Source organism: Pholis gunnellus (genome assembly GCF_910591455.1).
Source record: "Pholis gunnellus genome assembly, chromosome: 2".
Lineage (NCBI taxonomy): Eukaryota > Metazoa > Chordata > Actinopteri > Perciformes > Pholidae > Pholis > Pholis gunnellus.
The window spans coordinates 14,564,271-14,583,328 of record NC_136536.1 but is presented as its reverse complement, the minus strand read 5'-3'; the positions used below and the strand labels follow the sequence as shown (position 1 = coordinate 14,583,328).

At 38.9% G+C, this 19,058-nt stretch overlaps 3 protein-coding genes across 3 annotated transcripts; 2 read left to right on the top strand and 1 right to left on the bottom strand.

The window, feature by feature from the left end:
- Positions 1-940: 940 nt before the first annotated feature.
- On the bottom strand, positions 941-3,484 carry lamtor5 (late endosomal/lysosomal adaptor, MAPK and MTOR activator 5). Its single transcript, XM_079179589.1, has 4 exons — positions 3,354-3,484; positions 3,199-3,260; positions 1,806-1,923; positions 941-1,046 (listed from the first exon to the last, which is right to left on the bottom strand). Exons 1-4 carry the CDS (start codon positions 3,386-3,388, stop codon positions 986-988), a joined length of 276 nt encoding a protein of 91 aa, XP_079035715.1. The 5' UTR covers positions 3,389-3,484; the 3' UTR covers positions 941-985.
- Positions 3,485-11,273: 7,789 nt separating this feature from the next.
- prok1 (prokineticin 1) lies at positions 11,274-13,438 on the top strand. Its single transcript, XM_079179019.1, has 3 exons — positions 11,274-11,426; positions 12,409-12,534; positions 12,970-13,438. Exons 1-3 carry the CDS (start codon positions 11,352-11,354, stop codon positions 13,087-13,089), a joined length of 321 nt encoding a protein of 106 aa, XP_079035145.1. The 5' UTR covers positions 11,274-11,351; the 3' UTR covers positions 13,090-13,438.
- Positions 13,439-14,939: 1,501 nt separating this feature from the next.
- Positions 14,940-17,767, top strand: LOC306702048 (pepsin A-like; the record flags this gene model as incomplete). Its single annotated transcript, XM_079167541.1, has 9 exons — positions 14,940-14,995; positions 15,256-15,397; positions 15,582-15,699; positions 16,354-16,472; positions 16,577-16,773; positions 16,860-16,973; positions 17,063-17,213; positions 17,433-17,531; positions 17,630-17,767. 9 exons carry the CDS (start codon positions 14,940-14,942, stop codon positions 17,765-17,767), a joined length of 1,134 nt encoding a protein of 377 aa, XP_079023667.1.
- Between the last annotated feature and the right edge of the window lie 1,291 nt (positions 17,768-19,058).

The window sequence follows — 19,058 nt, the reverse complement described above, 5'->3', positions numbered from 1 at the left end:
GCCTCTATGAGCGAGTCTCTCTGAGTTGCGTCTCACATCGCAGCCTCAACACCGCTGGCTCTGCTGAGGAGCCGCAGAAAGCTAAGCGTTCACTGAGGAGAGCCACGTGACTGAGACGTAGCAGTGGACCTCATCAGAGAGAGAGAGAGAAGAGAGAGAGAGAGAGAGAGAGAGAGAGAGAGAGATAGCGAGAAAAAAAGCTCTGCGGTGAAAACACCAGAGCTGCCTGTTCACAGGCAGTGCGCCACCAAGACGCACTGGCAAGTCTACAAGATATGCAACCACGTGTGGTGAACAGGACACGCAGGTTTTCTGATCAATCAGTCCTGGGCAGTATTCATTCGATTGGCAAAGCCTACCTTCACCCAGAGATGAGTCAAATCTCCCCGGTGAATGTAAACGAGTAAACACCTAAAGCTTCCCGGTTACCTGTTCCCACATAATCATATGCGTGAGATCCTTCCGCTTCATCACAGATTTGATTGATTACTGATTGCAAAAGAAACGGTTTTTAGTTTTTTTTTCTTCTGGGATTTACGACATGCAGCTGCCGCAGAAAATCAATTGGTTAACAACAAAACACCGATCAAAGGAGGTAATAAGGAATATACTTAACACGGAAAAGGGCAACATAAAGTCGAGTTGAAGTTTATTTAGGGTTGTTCTCTGTGCATCAGTGCCGTGGAATGAAGGATGACAACAAAAAGACACACAGACCAAGTATTAACATGGCTGGAAATAACACGATGGGCCTTTTTTATTAATGCATTACTGACAGATTGGTGTACATATTTATATATTTAAAAGAAGGGAATCTAACTCCAAGTGTTGGCAAGCATGGCAAGCAATTGGCAAGCATGTTCTGGTTTAAAAATGTTATCTGCAGAAAACAAACATGTGGAAACTCCAGGTTTCTCCTGCAAACTTAACATCTTTCTTAAGAGTTCAACCAGGTTGTGTAACTCCTCAGTAAGTTGTGTTGTCTTCAAGATGCTATCTTGTGAACTGCTACTGTGACGGTCCCATGACTCCTCACCAGAATGTTTCTACAAAACAAGCAAACAAATACAATTTACTCAGACAAACATTCACCTGGTAAACAATACTACACTCTTTAATAAAATCCCTTAAGCATGCATTAATATTGTTGGTGATGTTATGACTGGAAGAATTACATTTAGTATCATTGTCATCAGCAATAGTCCCATAAATAATTTTTCTTCATAAATGTACTGTTTAAAAAGCATAAATATCTACAAATATTGACCTCTTAACCAACAGTGAAATAACATGAGGATTAGCGACTTGTCAATTTTTGTTTTGATTTAATATCTGTCCCAGTCATGAAGTCATTGATTTATGCCTTGTTGACAAATACTGTAATTCTACCATACTTACAAAGCAGCCTGCCAGTCACAACAAAGCAGCAGACTCATCTTCAGTCACTATAAGGTCTAACATTTAAAATAACTTCTCTCTAATAATGGTAAGCATTGGTGTTAGTCACTGGTCACCCATGAACCAGAAGATGTTTTGCAGAGTCCAGAAGGTGGCAGCAGAGTCGCGCAAATGAAAGCTAAACTCCTTTGCCAAGACGTGTAGCTCAGTCTGAGGTTCAAACAATAGACACTCAATCTTTGATTTTGGATCTCTTTCAACAGTTTTATTCCCAAGATGTATTGATCTCCACAAGTGTAAATCAAAACCACTGCAGACAGACCCTCCTAAATTCACTGGGATGGAGACAAAGGAGAAGATGCAAGTCAGTCAAGCAAAAAAGCACAAAAGGTTTTGGTAGGGCTCACCCTGACTCAGACTCCAAGCACACTGTCGGACTATCTGTTGGGTCTTTGACGAGAGCTGCAGCTTGTTTGGCCAAAACTGACACAACACCGCCGTGTTCATCAGACAGGGAGCCACGACCTGTGGATTGTGAGATATTAAAGAGTTACTAAACAGAACTGAAGAAACGTCAAAAGGAGCACTAATTAAACGTTCTCCTCTGGTAACTGAAAGGCATTCATCCATCATCACTTAGGTGTGTCTCTCCAAAGTCTAGAGCTACATTTAACATTTGCAAAAAAACCAACATGTTTTTGGTTTTATCAAGTTAATAATCCTTCTGCTCAAGGAGACAATCAGCTTGTATTTCCACTACTGTCCAGTGACCCTAACTGCTCCCCTTGAAGGAATACGTTAACATTTTGGTCCGGCCATATAAATCTCTGTAAAACCACAATTTGTTGTTTTGACACTTTGATTTTTGTACTTAAACAAACGAGATATAACCAGGTGAACAACGGGGACACCTTACATTAAACATTTTAATCTCTCATGGGTTTTTCTCATTTTAAATGTGATCACATCGGTCAGAACCAAAAATCAGACGGAAGGCCTCCTAAAATGATACAGCGCCAGTACGATCAAATAAATTGGTTGTATTCAGAACTGCACAGAAAAAGTCTTGTGTCCACATTTCCGTTGGCAGTGAGAGTCATATTCTATACCTGACTCTGTTACTTATTGTGAGTGATGCTCACAAATAACTTCACTCTGTTATTTATTAGCAGCAAGGTTTCTGAGCATTTTGATTGACCATGTCATTTAGCATCCATAACGCATTTCCCCAAAAAGAGCAATTATTAGCCTAACTTTGTGAACATCATTGACTTTGGGCTGTTTATGACCCAGGTTGGCAAAACACTACGGGTAGCAAGTTGTTTGTGTTATACAAATTTAGAAAACGTGCATTTCTGCATTGCACCAGACAAAGCAGCTTCTTTCCTCAGGCTGTAAGACTAATCAATGTTCTGTTTTTGTTTGTTATTTCTTGTTTAGCATAAACTTAATTTCTTTGTGCAGCCGTGTGCTTTAAAATAACGGTACATGCACCTTAAATCTTGAATTAACCGGTTGGTCTATAGAATGTCAGTAAATAGCGGGAAATGCTCATCACAAGTTCCCAGAGCCAATGACGACATCTCAAAATTGCCTTTTTTGTTTGACAACAGCCCAAAACCTCAACATGTCCAGTTTACTGTCATACTTGTCTGAGAACACCAGACAATATCCACATTTGATTTGTTGGCAATCTGTGCTTGAACATATATAGATTTTTAATAAAAGGCCAGTTTGGTCTAAATACATTTGACTAACGTGTTTTATATGAACCTAGGATAACAAACAGTGTCTTCTTACAGCCCAGATTGTGTCCTTGTTGATCCGTGCAGAGCACTCCGACAACTGCTGGATTCTTCATGCTGCCAACAACACAGACAAACAAAGAGCTTTCAGTCGTCTTTAACGTCCCAACAGTTAAATACAAACTCAACCACAGTCTGGTATTAACTCACGTATCATCGAGATGCTGTTCTAGGGTCGACTCCATTATTATTAATCGTAAATAACTGCAAAAGTCAAGTATTGTGTGTGAAGATCTGTTGTTTTTGGAGCCTGCTTCCTCAAAGCTTCCGATTGGAGTCAGCTGATCGTCACGTGCGCTAAGGGTAGCTGTGAGGACCAAACCATACTAAGCGAGGTACAAGATTGACAAATAACGTGACAGTAAAAGGTAGGCCTCCAGACTACCTGTATGTAACATCTGAACGTTGGGCTACATATAGGCACCATCAACGTTCATAGTTCGAAAATGAAACTCATATTTGTAAAACCAAACAAATGACAGGGTATCTTGCACGCACTAGGACCACGCGGAAACAACGACCGCTCATACTCCAGGTCCTCATTTCCCTTCCTATTTAGTTTGTTTAGTTTTCTAAGGGACTGACCACCAGGGAACTCTGGCTCATACTACAACATAGCAGGTGGCAGTAATGCAACTTTAATGATAGATGCACCTGCCATTAAACAAAACAAAGAAGAAGAAGAACAAGGCGAAGAAGAACTCCACTCGCCCAGCAGCTCAACAAAAAAACGTCACGTCTGCAATGTCTAAAACACCCAAACTACAGAAGACGGAGGACATGGGACATCTTATTAAACAAAATGATGTGAGTGGTATTTTCAGACACAATTAAGTTAGCTAACGTAACGTTACGAATATTCATAGCGAGATCACGTTGGAGCCATACACTTGCTGTTTCAAATGACTACAGTCAGTCCGCCACTGTGCCTCTTCAACTCAGGAAGTTAAACTCTTGAACTCATCTTGACCCTAATTAACCTGCTTCATAAACTAGCTATCTTACAGCTAACTAGCTGGACTAACATTGGTCTTAATGTGCGAGACGAGTGCGAAGTTTTGATGGGAAAAAAATAATAACTTCACTTTTATTAAGTGTAATTTGTCTAAAATGACGACACACATTAATGTCTGCCCCTGTTTGTACTACAATGCTTATTTATATTTTGTTATAAAGTGTAGTGTGATCAAAATTACTACATACATCAATGAGCTCCTCCTGGTTAAGCTGCAATGCTTATTTACAAAATAAAGAAGCATAATTTGGGGTATTTTTCATTGGGATAAATATTAAATAACTTCAGTACAATGCAATGTAGCACCGTCACATTATGTTCAACCACCAGGGATCTTGTGTTGGTAATGCTACAATACTTCGTTTGAAAAAAATCTCTGATAGTGATAACTCAAAATTGTGATGACTTTATTTTGTTTTATCGTATAGATGGCTGCAGGGGGACCGTGTTTACACGTTCTGTGGGAACGATGGAAGAGTCTTCAGGTTTGTTCAAATCTCAGTATCTTTGTCATTTTATTCATGAACATTACGCAATACTCCACTTTCCAGTGTCATCGTCTTCTTCTTCAAATGCCAACTTTTAGTTGCGCACAGCCGCCTACTGTACCTGAGTATATAGAGGAGGATCTAGTTTACATTAGTCTGTAATACACTTTCCTGTGGCAATGCTACATATAAATAGCTATACATTCTATAAAAGTGTATTATTATTGTATAACTTTTACTTTTAAGTGTCAGTTGTGCTGTATGTTAAGATGTGTGCTTTTATTTTTCTGACAACTGTAGCAAGTCAATGGGTGACATCTGGAAAGACGAGTAATGTTATGCAGACAAACTGAGACAACATCGTCTCTGTGCTGATGCACTGAGGGAGGATACTTTGTGTTAGTACCAGCTGCCTTGTGTTTAATTTGAATGATAATTGAAAGCATACAACATTTTTCAAATTCAGTTAATCAATTCAAGCTTTTTGAAAATACATGACATTTTAGGATATGGTCTGTAATAGACACAGACATTAAGACATCTTTCAGTGTGGTCTCCTGCTCTTAGAGAAGACAGGAGACCACACATTCTGCCATCACTGTACCACAATTGAGAAGTGTTTTTGAGCTACTGCATATCATCCTAGGTGTCATCATAAAATTGAAATGTCATGCTGCATAAGCTATGATCTATGGGGATGCTACCTACGTGGAGAAATGTGATAGATGAGAGTTCAGGGTTATGATCAGAAGCAAATGTTTTTCAGCCTTAACAGACAGCAGAAACAATGTTCTTGAGCTTATATATATATATATATATATATATATATATATATATATATATATATATATATATATAATGTATTTGTATGAGCTGTTGCACAATAATGTACATTTTGTTGCAATGAGTATGAAGTTATGAATAATAAATACATTTGTCATGTCAAGCGTTGGTCATGTAGCTGTTTGTTCTGGACTTTCCTCCGTGACTCAACGTTGAGGTGGTTCAGCAGGATTTCATGCGACAGGAGTTTCGTCACATGGCTGCACAGATGGGTATGTTTATGAAGGATTGTAGAATAATTCACAATTATTTATGAACAATGGCTCTTTGACTTTGCACAGAAGTAAACTAAAGCAAGCTTTTATCTTTGCTGACGACTAAAGATTTTACAGTTCAATCCATTCTTAAGAATATTGCGTATTTTAGTTTAGGAAAGGCTAAAAAAGAGGCACCACCCTGCTATTAAGTCTTGTACAGTCTCATGCACACTGCTTCAGTATGATGGAAAGAAATCCAAAGCCTGGAAGACCTGTTGTGCCTATTAGCAATTGCTAAGCTATGACTGTACAATCACTGTCTGGGGGGAAGTTTAGTTTGTTTAATTGCAGAAGCCAATGCTGGAAATTCTTGCTGGACAGCAAGAAGCCAATTGCTTACCTCTGTATCATTAATGTAGGCTATTATTATGTAGGCTCATTATTGGCGGATTGTATGTCTCCAAAAAAAGTAAAGAAATCACCAATGATGAATGGACTCAAAGGTGCTAAATTTGAAATTCAGAGCATTGATACAGCAGCAAGCAAGTGTTTGCGTGCATGTTAGTACATGTGACTTGTGTGGCCTTTGTGGTTTAACTGTCAATTGTTCAAAATCTGTTGCTCATTTGCATTATTCCCGATTTGTTTCTGGGAATAATGCTTGGAATAACAAACTGGGAAATTGGATTTTTTTTAAATTATATTTGACAAAAAATGTAATTATGCATACAAAAGTAGAGTAAAGACTGGATATCAAACGTACCTTTTACAGAGAAAACTCTGTCGTTCAGTATGTGAACTGTTTATTTTACTTACTTTTTAGTGATCTATCACATAAACAGCTGTCTTTTTTGAATTGTGCTCATTTCAAGAGAACCCTGGAAATGTGAACGGCAGTGAATAGAATCATTCCGTGGTGGGAATATAACGCTTGTGTGGCAAACTAACTCTTCGCGGCCCGACGTTGTCGGTGCTCTGGCCCTAAAAATAGTAGCGGCGGTGGGTGTCAAGCAGGGCCAGGACGGCAGGCACAACCACGGTCCAGGTGTCACCATGATCCATGGAAACCTGTGAGGCGAAAAAGCACAAAGACTTTGAGCAGTTAGCCAAGTAAGTAATATGCATTAATGGGACATGAATGCATACAGATGGCGAGCATTAGAGAGGAGCTCATTGCATCAAATGAAGTCCCCCAGAGGTCTAAACCTATATCTTGGAACTTCATAGCTGAAGGCTCCGGCTCCCGTTCTACTTTGGGAGACTCTTGCAACCACAAGTAACCCTGCATTCTTGGAGCGCAGTGGTCAAGTAGGTTAACAGGGTATTATGAGCTCTTTAAGACTGATGGTGCCTTACCATTAAGGGCTTTGTAGGTGAGGAGAAGGATTTTAAATTCTATTCTGTATTTTACAGAGAAACTAATAGTTTAGGAGTTATATGATCTCTTTTCCTAGTTTTTGTCAGTGCAGGTAATGCATCGTTTTAGGTCAATTGGAGTCATAGTATAGTGTCTTGAAAAAAAAGTATATATACCATGTCATAAAAAAGTACAACAAATCTCATACTCATATAGTATGTCAAAGAAATGTCATAGTATGTCATATAAAGTTGTAAATAATGTCTATAATTCCATTAAAAAGTGTAGTCAAATGTCATAGTATAGTATGCCTTGGCAAATGTCACAAATGGCATAAAATGTCATATTATAGTTTTCTATAAAAAATAATATGGTATGTCATAAAAAATATGTTATAGTATAGTATGCCAAAAATTGTTGTAAGATGTTGTAGCATAGTATTTCATAAAAATGTCTCATAGAAAAAAGTAATAATGTAAAAAATGTATAGTATGTCATACAAAAGTCATAGAATGTCATAGTATAGTGTGCCATATAAATGGAGTAAAACATGTCATAGTATATGCTATACCAAAAATGACATGTCATAAAAAATGTCGTAAAAAAGTCTTAGTATGCCATTTGTTGTAAACACGTTAATAGTAGTGTAGTATAGAATGTCATGAAATAAAAAAACTATGTCAAACACATTTTCATGGTATGTCATAAAAAATGTCCTAGTATAGTATGTCTTAAAATAATATATATAACATGTCGAAAAACAAATACATAAAAAAAGTTAAAGAAAATCAGTATATGTAAAAACATTTTTTTATAGTATGTTGACAACAGTGATGACAAATTTCACGGTATAGCATGTCAACAATGTCTTTAAAAAGTACGTAAAAAATGTCATAGTAAGGTATTTTGAAAAAAGTCATAGTATTAAATAAAGAAAAGTATAGTATATAATGTAGAAAAAAAGGCATGGTATAGCATGCCAAAAAAAAGTAATGATATAGAAAATAATCATGGTAAGGAAAAAGTCATGGTATATTATGTTAAAAAATAATCATGAAAAAGTCACAATATAGAATGACAAAAAACTATAGGATAGTATGTGGAAAAATGTCACAAAAAAGTCATAATATATTAATTAGAAAAAAGTTAAATAATATATCGTTGTATAGCATGTAGAAAAAAGTCATTGCATAGTATGTCAAAAATGTCATAAAAATGTCGGATTATAGGATGTCAAAAAAGTTTCTTTGTAGTATAGTATATTGAAAAAAAAATCATTAAAAAGTGACAGTTTAGATTGTCGGAAAAAAAGTCATAATATATTAATTAGAAAAAAAGTCTTTAACTAAGAAAACAGAATTGTCCATGGCTGTAACCACCTTTGCTGGCTCAAAGTAAAGCCAGTGCGGAAGTGCACTAAATGTGCTCTCTGGCGACCCCTCTGGTAGCAAAAAGAAGTCAGAGCTAATATAAGTGTATGATACAATGACCCTACTTCTCACTGGATTTATCACCTCAATCAATACTGTAAACATGAAGTGATGGTCTCGATCGCTAGTTCAAATATCCTGCAATACAGCATGATGTTCATTTCGGAAACAATGGTCCCATTTAGAGTAAGACTGACGATAGAGGAGGGTTTGCTTCACGGCGTGGCTGTCTTGTGATTGACAGGTCGCTGCCACGGCGTTGACCGGCCTGTTTTTCGTCTTACGGCTTTAACACTTTCACGTTGTCCTTTTAGTTCATTCAAGTTAGTTCTAACCTGTTTGGTGGCCCTAAAAATGTCTTCATTCATTCAGTGACAAATCTGATCAACATAGTCCAGCTGCGCCCTCTGGCACCGAGGAGAACGTCAGGCCACGCCCCTTTTGGCCCAATGGTTTACGTCATTACATCCACTTCCACCATCTAAACTGCAAGGGTACAACACAAGTTAAAATAGTGTTTTCTTATCGTGGTGCCATATTGATGCAGTCCTTAGATAGACAGCAGATTGATATATAAGCTTAATGGGTTTTTTTTACGAGTGCAATAGTTCCTCATTCACTAAACTCATTGTTTAAACTGGATTAGTTGTGAAATGAAACCCTGCCTGTATATATTTCATCATTCATGTGTTACTCTCTTTACACCAGACACAGTGAAAATGTATTAACACATGATATATTCAGAGTTCATATTAAATTAGATTACTTGAGCTATTTTTCCCTCTCGAATATATAATCTTTATTGACAATCTAGTTCCCACCTTTTTCTCAAGCATTGCACAGGCGGCCACAATCAGATGACTCACAATAAGCTGATGTCAGGCAAAATAACTCCAGTGTCATATGATCATTTGTCATAAAACTGTTTATTTTTGGAGTAGCATGAAGTCCTTGTTTGACACTCAGCTCTAATCACTTAGAATTTAAATCATCTTTAAAAACAAAACCAACATCACATTGGTGCAAACAATGTTCAGCATGATAAACAATTAAGCAACATAATGTGAACTTTACCATGTACTTTATTCAACATAAAATATAGTATTAATGTTATGAGTGCTTCTCGCAGCCTTTTGTTGATGGATTTTGTATTTTGTTCCACAGTTAGCTGGGAGGCCTGCCTGGGCTCGCCTCCCTGCATAATTTCTGCTGTCTGTCCCAAGACGGCGAGGTTTCAGTGCTCTTGCTGACAGGGCAGAAATGGGTGAATGTAATCATGTGGCTGCTGCATTGGGGGAATCCATCACAGCAGCAGGATAATGTGCTGCTGACTAACCTATGGAGTATGCTCTCCCTCCTCTCCTCTTTGCTCTCTCATATTTCTCTCCCCGCAGCTTAAATCAGAGCCCAGACGCTTCCACTGACAACCTGCTGCTCATCACTGTCAGAGCGTGCACGTATAGGCAAACACACACGCACACTTTTACACATGCAGAATAATTAACAAGGTCTACTTACATGTGATATCTTTTCCCCTTGTCACACATACACATTCACGGTTGTGCATCGCACACACTCATGCAAGGAGTCTTGTATGAAGGGAGGTTGGATATTTGGCCAATCACAGTAAATCTCCAAATGAACTCAGAACAAAAAGGTCTGACTCCTATCATTACCTTGCCATATACTTATAATGGCTGAAATAATGTACGGATTTCACTATTATTTATGTAATTTAGCACACATAAGAGTCATTATTCCTATTCTCTTATTCATCAAGTGTTACTAGCGTTAATAAGCAATAACTCAATGAAGTGTGGTGAGATGGAGTCTCTCCAAATTTGCTCAAACGTTGAGCCTTGTGATTCATTTGTTTTCAAATAAAGCAAATGCAAATAGTGAATTAATTTAAGATCATATCAGACCTGGAAACAAACTGAATTTTTCTACTCTCAGAAATCTAAAAAAAATAGAAAATGTTTCAGTCAAAATAGATATTTAAATTCATAACAAACATATACTCATCATGAGTGCACACCACTGATTGCAGAGTAGCTTATATGATGAAGATGATGTGTTTTTAACCTTATAGGCCTTATTCTCTCAGTGGGGATGAATGCTGATGTGAAGCTGAAGTTGATGGTATAGCTGTCAAAATACACGGCATTATGGCACATATATATACCATAATAAAACCATGAATATCACTTTCCATCCTGATGTGAAGCCCAGTTTATGAGTCAGCCCGTGGTAATTTCAGTAAACTGGTTACATGGCTTTGATGTTGATTTGTCTTGTCTCAGCTGCTTCAGACTGACAGATAACTCTGGATTTCATGGCACCTGGTGCTCTTTTCCCCACAAAAAGGTGTCGGATTCATTTTAGTTCATATGAATGTCATCACTTGTTGAGCAGCTTTCCATATTTATTTGTGTTAGCTTGAACCACTTGAGTCATGGAAACTCTGTCAGCCTCTGCTTTGCGCATGGTCAGACCCCAATAAGCAAAGATGTACAAGTAGAGGGGACTATTGTGAGCCTTCATCGTCACTGTCATCCGGATGAGTAAGATGACGAAGCTATTGAGGAGACAGAGAGGGCGTGGGGAGATCTTAGGCATGGTGAGGGAGGGAGGGCTGGGTGGGGGTCTGAGGTAGATAAAAAGAGGGAGAGAGTGTGGCTCCCCCTTCTGAGGAGTTCTGGGAACCTTCATGACAGACCAGAGAGCCGGGGATCCAGTACGAGGTGCCGGACAGACCGCTTACAGCTGTTGTCCAGTGTTGAGGGTGTTGAGAGAGTCCAGATCTCCTGTTGCTGTCATGGGCTTCAGGGCGGTGCTGCTGTCCTTCCTCCTGGTGTCTCTGAGCTGCTCCAGAGGAGCCGTCATCACAGGGGTGAGTGAGAGGTTTCTGTCTCTGCTGCACACTGTTCCTAATTACTCCAGGTACTCGTTTGACACATGCCTGATTAAAGATAACATTTTACATTTTTTTTATCATCTTCTCCATCTGTGATTTTCTTCTTTCTTTTTAAAAGTACATTGAGACGCTAAGATTTTACAGTCAAACTTGTCAACACTTGTTTTCATCATGGCTTAATCTGTCTGTTATTTCTTTGTTTACTCAATTATTCATTTAGTCTGTAACATGCAGAATCGATGACAAATGCTCATCACAAGACGCCCGAGTCTGAGGTGATGTCGCAACAGTCCAAAGCATGAAAATATTGAAATTACAACAATATCAAACAGAGAAAAGCAGCAAATTGCATTTTAGAAGCAGGAGCCAGCAAATGTTTGACATTTTTACTTGATAAATGAACAATTGACTTAAGAAATTGCTTCTTTTTTTTGATGGATTAATTGATGAATTGAATGGTTCTGATCTAAGCGTGCAGCACTTGCACTCAAACTCCAATATACAGTTTGTTTTATTTTGTATTATATCTAATACTATCCCTTGATATTTGATTTGATTTTCTTGTATTCAAACTAAAAATATTGCAAAAAAAACTACATACAAATGGCACAGTTCACTTTTCCGGATAATTTTGTGAAATTTGATTACACAAGACTGACAGGAGACCACATCCTCCTCCGCTTCAAGTCCAATGGAAAAAAACAGAGGAAATTAGTCCTCTGATTGATATTCATTTGTAAATGGATTAGGGAGATGACAGGCAATGGATAAAATGGCTTTCACTGTACGAACAAGAGATTACTATTACAATAAGTCAAAATGAAATAGATTCAAACATAAAAGGGTATCTCTATTAGCATGAATAAAAGTCATTGGCATTAAAAGTGCTCTGCATGTCTGTCTCTTTTATTCTTTTCTGTCTGTCCTCTACCACCTCGTCTCTCCCTCTGTCTTCCAGGCCTGTGAGAGGGACGTGCAGTGTGGTTTTGGTCTTTGCTGTGCCGTCAGTCTATGGCTGAGGGGCCTGAGGATGTGTGCCCCAAGAGGTCTGGAAGGGGATGAATGCCACCCCTTTAGCCACAAGGTGGGGAGAAATGTTATGTCACTAATCTTCCTGTATCACACTCTGCTACACACACACACACACACACACACACACACACACACACACACACACACACACACACACACACACACAGTCATACTCTCTTGCCCGCACTTGTTTTCTGCATTAGTGGAAATTTAGATTATATCAAGCTGCTGGCAGGTTGGCTGAAGCTTTAGAAAAGCTGCTGATAACTGCAGAGGCTATTGATCTTCTCCAGAGTGAACCGGCCAATCAGAGCCATACATCACTTTGATCATCTGGAGATGGCAACAATTAGTTCTGCTAACACCACATCCGTCTCTGAATTCAGACTTTTAAAGAGCAGTTTTTCAAGATTATCAGCTCCACTTGTCAGTTGATGAAGGATTTAAACTGTCAGATTGTCCTTGCCCCTCCTCTTCCCAATTCCAGGTGCCCTATCCGGGGAAAAGGCAACATCACACCTGCCCCTGTCTCCCCCACTTGATGTGCACCAGGTACAGTGAAAGCAAGTATAGATGTACTGACGACTTCAAAAGCCTGGACTTTTAACAGACGCCCAAACATTCAGAAGATCATAGCAGAAACAGCATTCAGAGTGAAAAAAAACAGGCTGTGGATCAGAAACACATATTTAATCTTCACTGGCTGTTTTCTTCATTTGCGTACTGTTTGGATTCTATCAATCCACACATCAAGGACTGAAAGAAATGTCAAGAGAGTGTAACCTATTAACAGGAGCCACAGCAGACGTCTGATACTTTTTACTTTATAAAAGCAAAGAATATATTTGTGAACAATTGAAACATTTGCTGTTCTGTTTTCATGCTCACTTTATGTTAAATTGTCAAAAGATATGTATAAATATTATTGTCAATAAAAGTATAATTACAACATCGTTGTTGAATACGTGCTCTCTGGAGTTTTCTTTTCCCACGCAGTCTATGTTGCTTGAATAAACATAATGAGTGTTATGGGATGTCAACTGCTTTTAATCTCGGTCTGATTATGATGAAGGTCATGTACAGAACGTCCTTTACCTCCACAAGCAAACTTATGACCAACTGAACTGACGACCTAATTGACCGACCTCCACTGAAATCCACCAAAATGTTTACAAGATTTAGAAGATTTAAGTTGTTTTTTGTTGTTGTTTTAGTATATTTGTGTAAGACATCAAATTATTCACCCTCTGTTTGATAGAAGCAAATAATAAGGGTATATGAATTGATAATTACTATGATAATATCAATAATAGGTTTTTTTAAAGTGTTTTAAAATAATAATAACCATTATTGTAATTGTTACATAACTTTTGCATGAAGGATTTCTCTCTAGCACAGTCGACGAAAAAGTCAAACAAAACTTTCAAAGCATAGTTTTAAGAAGTTTCTCTTAACTGTGATTATTCTAACAAAATCCTTTTTAAACAAATACATACAAAATGTGATCTGCACTTTATAAAGCATACTTGATTTGTAGTAAATAATCTTAATATGTTTCCCACCACTGTGCTTTGATAACGTTTTCAGTGTTACATGTTTTTTAATTTGGATTTAAAAACGTAAATGGGACATGTAATAACTTTTCCAATCAAAGTCAGATTACAATATATGTTCTGGGTTAGCTGCAACTTGTTCACATATTATTGCATTTTTTACTGAGTCTTTGTTTTGCATCTTATTGTTATCAGATAATCCTGCCCAGGTAACCTCAGCTCACACCTTTGGAAACCTGTGGAAAGCTTCCATATCAATGTTAAACTGGAGCTCTGGGCATCAAACCTCATGTCAACACATTAAGTGTGCTCTGTATCTGTCATTAAACACTTAACTTGCCCTTACAGTAAATTCAAATCATCTGTCAGATAACAAAAGTCAATCCTCACGTTGACACGTTTCCTTTAAATAAGAATTTTTCTACGACTTTGTGAGTTTAGCAAAATAAATGAACAATGCGGAGCTAAACATTCGCTCTATTACATAACTTTTGCATGAAGGATTTCTCTTCAGTACAGTAGTCGAAAAAGTCAAACAAAGCTTTCAAAGCATAGTTTTAAGAAGCACAGTTTCTCTTAGCTGTGATTATTCTAACAAATCATTTTCAAACAAATACATGCTAAATATGAGCTGCACTTTATAAAGCATACTTGATTTTACAGGAAATTGTTGTTACAAAGTAGTTTTAGAATTCCAGCAGAAGTTTTAATTGTTCATTTGTTTAACGGGATATTTGCTCCCAGATAAGAGGCACCACATCGCATATTTCTTATCTCCAGCTGATACACGATATCAAGGTATGTGGAAGGGCATTTTGGAGACACAACCTTGATTTGTTGTATTTAAGGGCTGGACTCAGCAACTGGAACGACAATCGTCTGAGTCCAACAGTAAAGTCACACGATGAAGTGGCTCGTGGTCCTGTCAGCACTCGTGGCTTTCGCCGAATGCTTCCAGAAGTAAGTCTGACCTGGCTGGTTGAGAAGCAGCCAGTTCTTTTATTTCTTTGACATTTTACACGCGAATAGGCTGAATTGTTGAAATGCAATCTCTCCTAGTATTCCTGAGGGGAAAGTCTTCAGGCCATCTTGCTTTGACCTATCACACCTTTCAAACTTGCACAAAGCTCAAAGTAAAGCTCACTTTATGATTTGTCTGGCTATAATATGTCAGACATCTGTAGATTTTGATGATTTTTTCTTTTTGTTTCTGTGCTTAGGTTTCCCCTGATCAAGGGAAAGACTGCCAGGCAAGACCTGCAGGAGAAAGGACTATGGGATGAGTACAGGAAGCAGAATCCATACAACCCCATGGCAAAATTCTACCAGGGTGGTTCTGAGTCCATGACCAACGATGCTGACGTAAGTCCACACCAGAGACGACATTTAAAGCACAAATAGCAGCTATTTTAGGGTGTGTTGAACAAAAAATGATATCCACCTCTGTTGCTGCAACACTTAATAACAAAAACATAATTTATGCTATAATTTAAGACAGGTTCATGTTCATTTTCACCTGTTAACTTCATCCCTTGTGTCCCACTAGATAGCCTACTATGGTGTGATCTCCATTGGCACCCCTCCTCAGTCCTTCAGAGTCATCTTTGACACCGGCTCCTCCAACCTGTGGGTCCCTTCAGTCTCCTGCTCCAGCGAGGCCTGCAGTAAGTGTTACTGAGACTACCACTGCTGCCGGGGGTTGCAAGTTGGCTGTTAAGCTTTAAACATTTGGTTAGTGTGTTACACAGCAGTTAAAAGTAACTAATTATATTTACTCAAGCACTGTTTAACTACAACTTTGAGGTTTCCATTTCCATTCTTTTAACTCCACTACATTTATTTGACAACTATTGTTACTTGTTACTTTGCAGGATATTATTTTACATACAAATAATGCAATGATGCATTGATTTAATATTTTACATATATTATAGATTACATTAGCTAACGGTTTATAAACTAAAGTAGTTGTAACTCCACTTTAACCAGCTGCAACATACATACTAATGCATCAGTGATAATAACCCAGCAGGATAATAAATAGTAATGCATCAGGAATAATAACCCAGCAGGATAATAATATTACACTGAGTTATTCAGCAACATCAGTACCTTTATCTTTAAAAGTAAAGTACTTATTCCTGCTATTAAGTTTGAGCTTCTACTTGGATATAACTTAGATTTCAGGAATTTAACTTGTAATGCAATATTTTAAGACTGCTGTATTTTACTAGTAGAATATTTAATTATTTGTTTAACAACTAATAGGGTTTATAAAGTATCAACGGAGGTCTGACAAAGACCCCATTCCTCTGCAGACAACCACAGGAAATTCAACCCACAGCAGTCCAGCACCTTCCAATGGGGCGACGGGACTCTGTCCATCCAGTATGGCACCGGCAGCATGACTGGACATCTGGCCATTGACAATGTTGAGGTAACCAAAGCCCCTGGAACAAAATGCATAGTCTATTTAGACTGCAAAAGGGCATATCTGTGTGGTCTGTTGAACTGTGACTGACAGCTGTCTTGTATGTACAGGTGGGCGGCATCACAGTGTCCAAGCAGGTGTTTGGAATTAGCCTAACAGAGGCTCCCTTCATGGCTAGCTTGATAGCTGATGGTATCCTGGGGTTGGCCTTCCAGAGCATTGCCTCTGACAACGTCGTGCCTGTCTTTGACAACATGGTCAACCAGGGACTTGTGTCTCAGCCCCTGTTCTCCGTCTACCTGAGCAGGTACTGAAAGAGGATGGAAATCTGTTGGTTTGCAGGGTGTCATTTCCTGTGACGTTTAATTCATTTGTTGTTTTTTCCTCTCTTAGCAATAGTGAGGGCAGTGAGGTGGTCTTCGGTGGTATTGACAGCAGCCACTACACTGGACAAATCACCTGGGTCCCTCTGACCTCTGCCACCTACTGGCAGATAAAAATGGACAGGTACCAAGAAAGCACAAAACAAAATACTAAGCACAAACACAAGATGTGCAACTTGACTGTTATCCACTTTCTGCTGTTCCTCCTCCCAGTGTTACCATCAATGGAGAGGTTGTGGCCTGCTCTGGTGGCTGCCAGGCCATCATTGACACTGGTACTTCCCTGATTATTGGCCCAACCAAGGACATCAACAACATGAATGCCTGGGTTGGAGCCTCAACCGACCTTTCTGAATACGGAGATGTGAGTCATACCATCGTACCGTACCATTTGAAGTACATTTTTCCCATTTTCTGAACCCAGAGTAAACAAACATTTCATGCTCTGACGTCAAAACTCTCAAATGAAAATAATTAAGCAGGACGTGGTTACTTGCTTAAGTTGGAAACCTTTACAATTCCAATAAATAAAATTTCTGCTGCAACACGGTATTCAACTGTGTGTGTGACGTTCTTTTCACAGGCTACAGTGTACTGCCAGAACATCCAGAGCATGCCTGAAGTCACCTTCACTCTCAACGGACATGCCTTCACCATCCCTGCATCTGCCTACGTCGCACAGGTCAGTTAGACCCCAGCCACATACTGCAACAGAAACGTTTTCAGCACTATAAGGAAGATTTGGGGGAAGTAAATGTATTTTCTGTTGTCTCTTCACAGAGCAACCAAGGCTGCTACAGTGGCTTTGGCCAGGGTGGCTCTGACCCGCTCTGGATCCTGGGAGATGTCTTCATCAGGGAGTTCTATGTAATCTTTGATTCCCAGAGTCAGAACATTGGCCTGGCCAAGTCTGTGTAATCAAATGAGACACCTGATGGATATCTATAAATGTATACACCCAGTCTAGGGGCTTGTCTGATTGAAATAAATAAAAATTGTGCAATTGGAGATTGTGGAAATACGTTTGAACATATGCCTTTGCAATAAATTGATTATAGCGACTAAAATCATTCTGTGAATTTTTTGCGTACGTGTCCGTCTGACTCAGTGACGGGCCGTCAGGGCCATCAAGGCCTTCTCTGCTGGCCTAGACAGAATCACAAAGTTATAGCTATTTTATAATTTAATAATTTTTCATAAATACACTACGTGTATTATCATTTTTTTCCCCATTATCTTATTTTCTCATTGCACAGCTACTGTCTTCCTCAGTTGCTCTGCTTCCAGTGCAGCTTGTTTTATGGAGAGCTTTTATCCAATCAGATGTCAGCCCTGTGTCTCTAGGTAAGAAGAGAGGCCCCAGGCCTGCAGACTCACAAGTGAATCCCTTTGCATTTCAGTGAATGGGGACGATATTGTTGATTGTCATAGTGTTCAACCAATCAGATCTTTAGTTTGACATGTTGGGCGTATTCTTTGACGTGTCCGAGCCTGCTAGCTGGCCTACAAGTACGTGATTGGTCAGTGGGCTAGTGTGACATGTTGGGCGCTGACAATCCCAATATCTGCTGCCTCTGTCGAGCGGACATTTTCAGCCCTCAAACGCATTAAAACGTATTCAAGAAATACAACTAGGGCGGCTCGACTGTCTTTACTGGCGCCCATGAATCGAGAAGGACTTCTTACTGGAACTAAAACGCACGGATGTACTGAACAACCGTGAGATTAAACTCTTTGTTAACAAAGAAAGAAGGAGGACTTTATCTTTAAGTGAACAACAGCTTTGGTAAGTGAACTGCTTTTGTTTTTAGATCTGCAGTATGCTTGTTTATATATTATTATTTGTACAACTTGTTTTTATGAAGATGGATTTTTGTTTGGTTTCATATGTGATAGGAACTATTGTTACGTCCAAAGTTGCGCTGGGGACATATTTAGCCGGTGCCAGTGTTGGCAACTTGGCGACTTTCTCGCAAAATCTGGCGACTTTCCAAACCCTCATTGCTAGTAGCTTTTTGTCAAAAGCTACTAGCAATAAATCTAGCGACTTTTCTGGTGTTTTGACTCTGACGTGAAAGCACGTACGTTCTGCACTGTCGTGAACGAGCAGCGGCTACTCTCACAGCAGCCTCGCGCAGCAGTCCCAGCTGCAGTCAGAGAAGAGAGGAGATGCAATCTCGGCGTATTCATGTATCTGCACTCTGCAGTT

Coding starts and splice junctions, on each gene's coding strand:
- lamtor5 (XM_079179589.1), bottom strand. CDS start 3,388: ATGGAGTCGACCCTAGAACAGCATCTCGATGATAC. Junction 3,261..3,353: donor GAACAGCATCTCGATGATAC/GTGAGTTAATAC, acceptor TGTTGTTGGCAG/CATGAAGAATCCAGCAGTTG. Junction 1,924..3,198: donor ACAAGGACACAATCTGGGCT/GTAAGAAGACAC, acceptor CACAATCCACAG/GTCGTGGCTCCCTGTCTGAT.
- prok1 (XM_079179019.1), top strand. CDS start 11,352: ATGGGCTTCAGGGCGGTGCTGCTGTCCTTCCTCCTGGTGTCTCTGAGC. Junction 11,427..12,408: donor GAGGAGCCGTCATCACAGGG/GTGAGTGAGAGG, acceptor TCTGTCTTCCAG/GCCTGTGAGAGGGACGTGCA. Junction 12,535..12,969: donor GCCACCCCTTTAGCCACAAG/GTGGGGAGAAAT, acceptor TCCCAATTCCAG/GTGCCCTATCCGGGGAAAAG.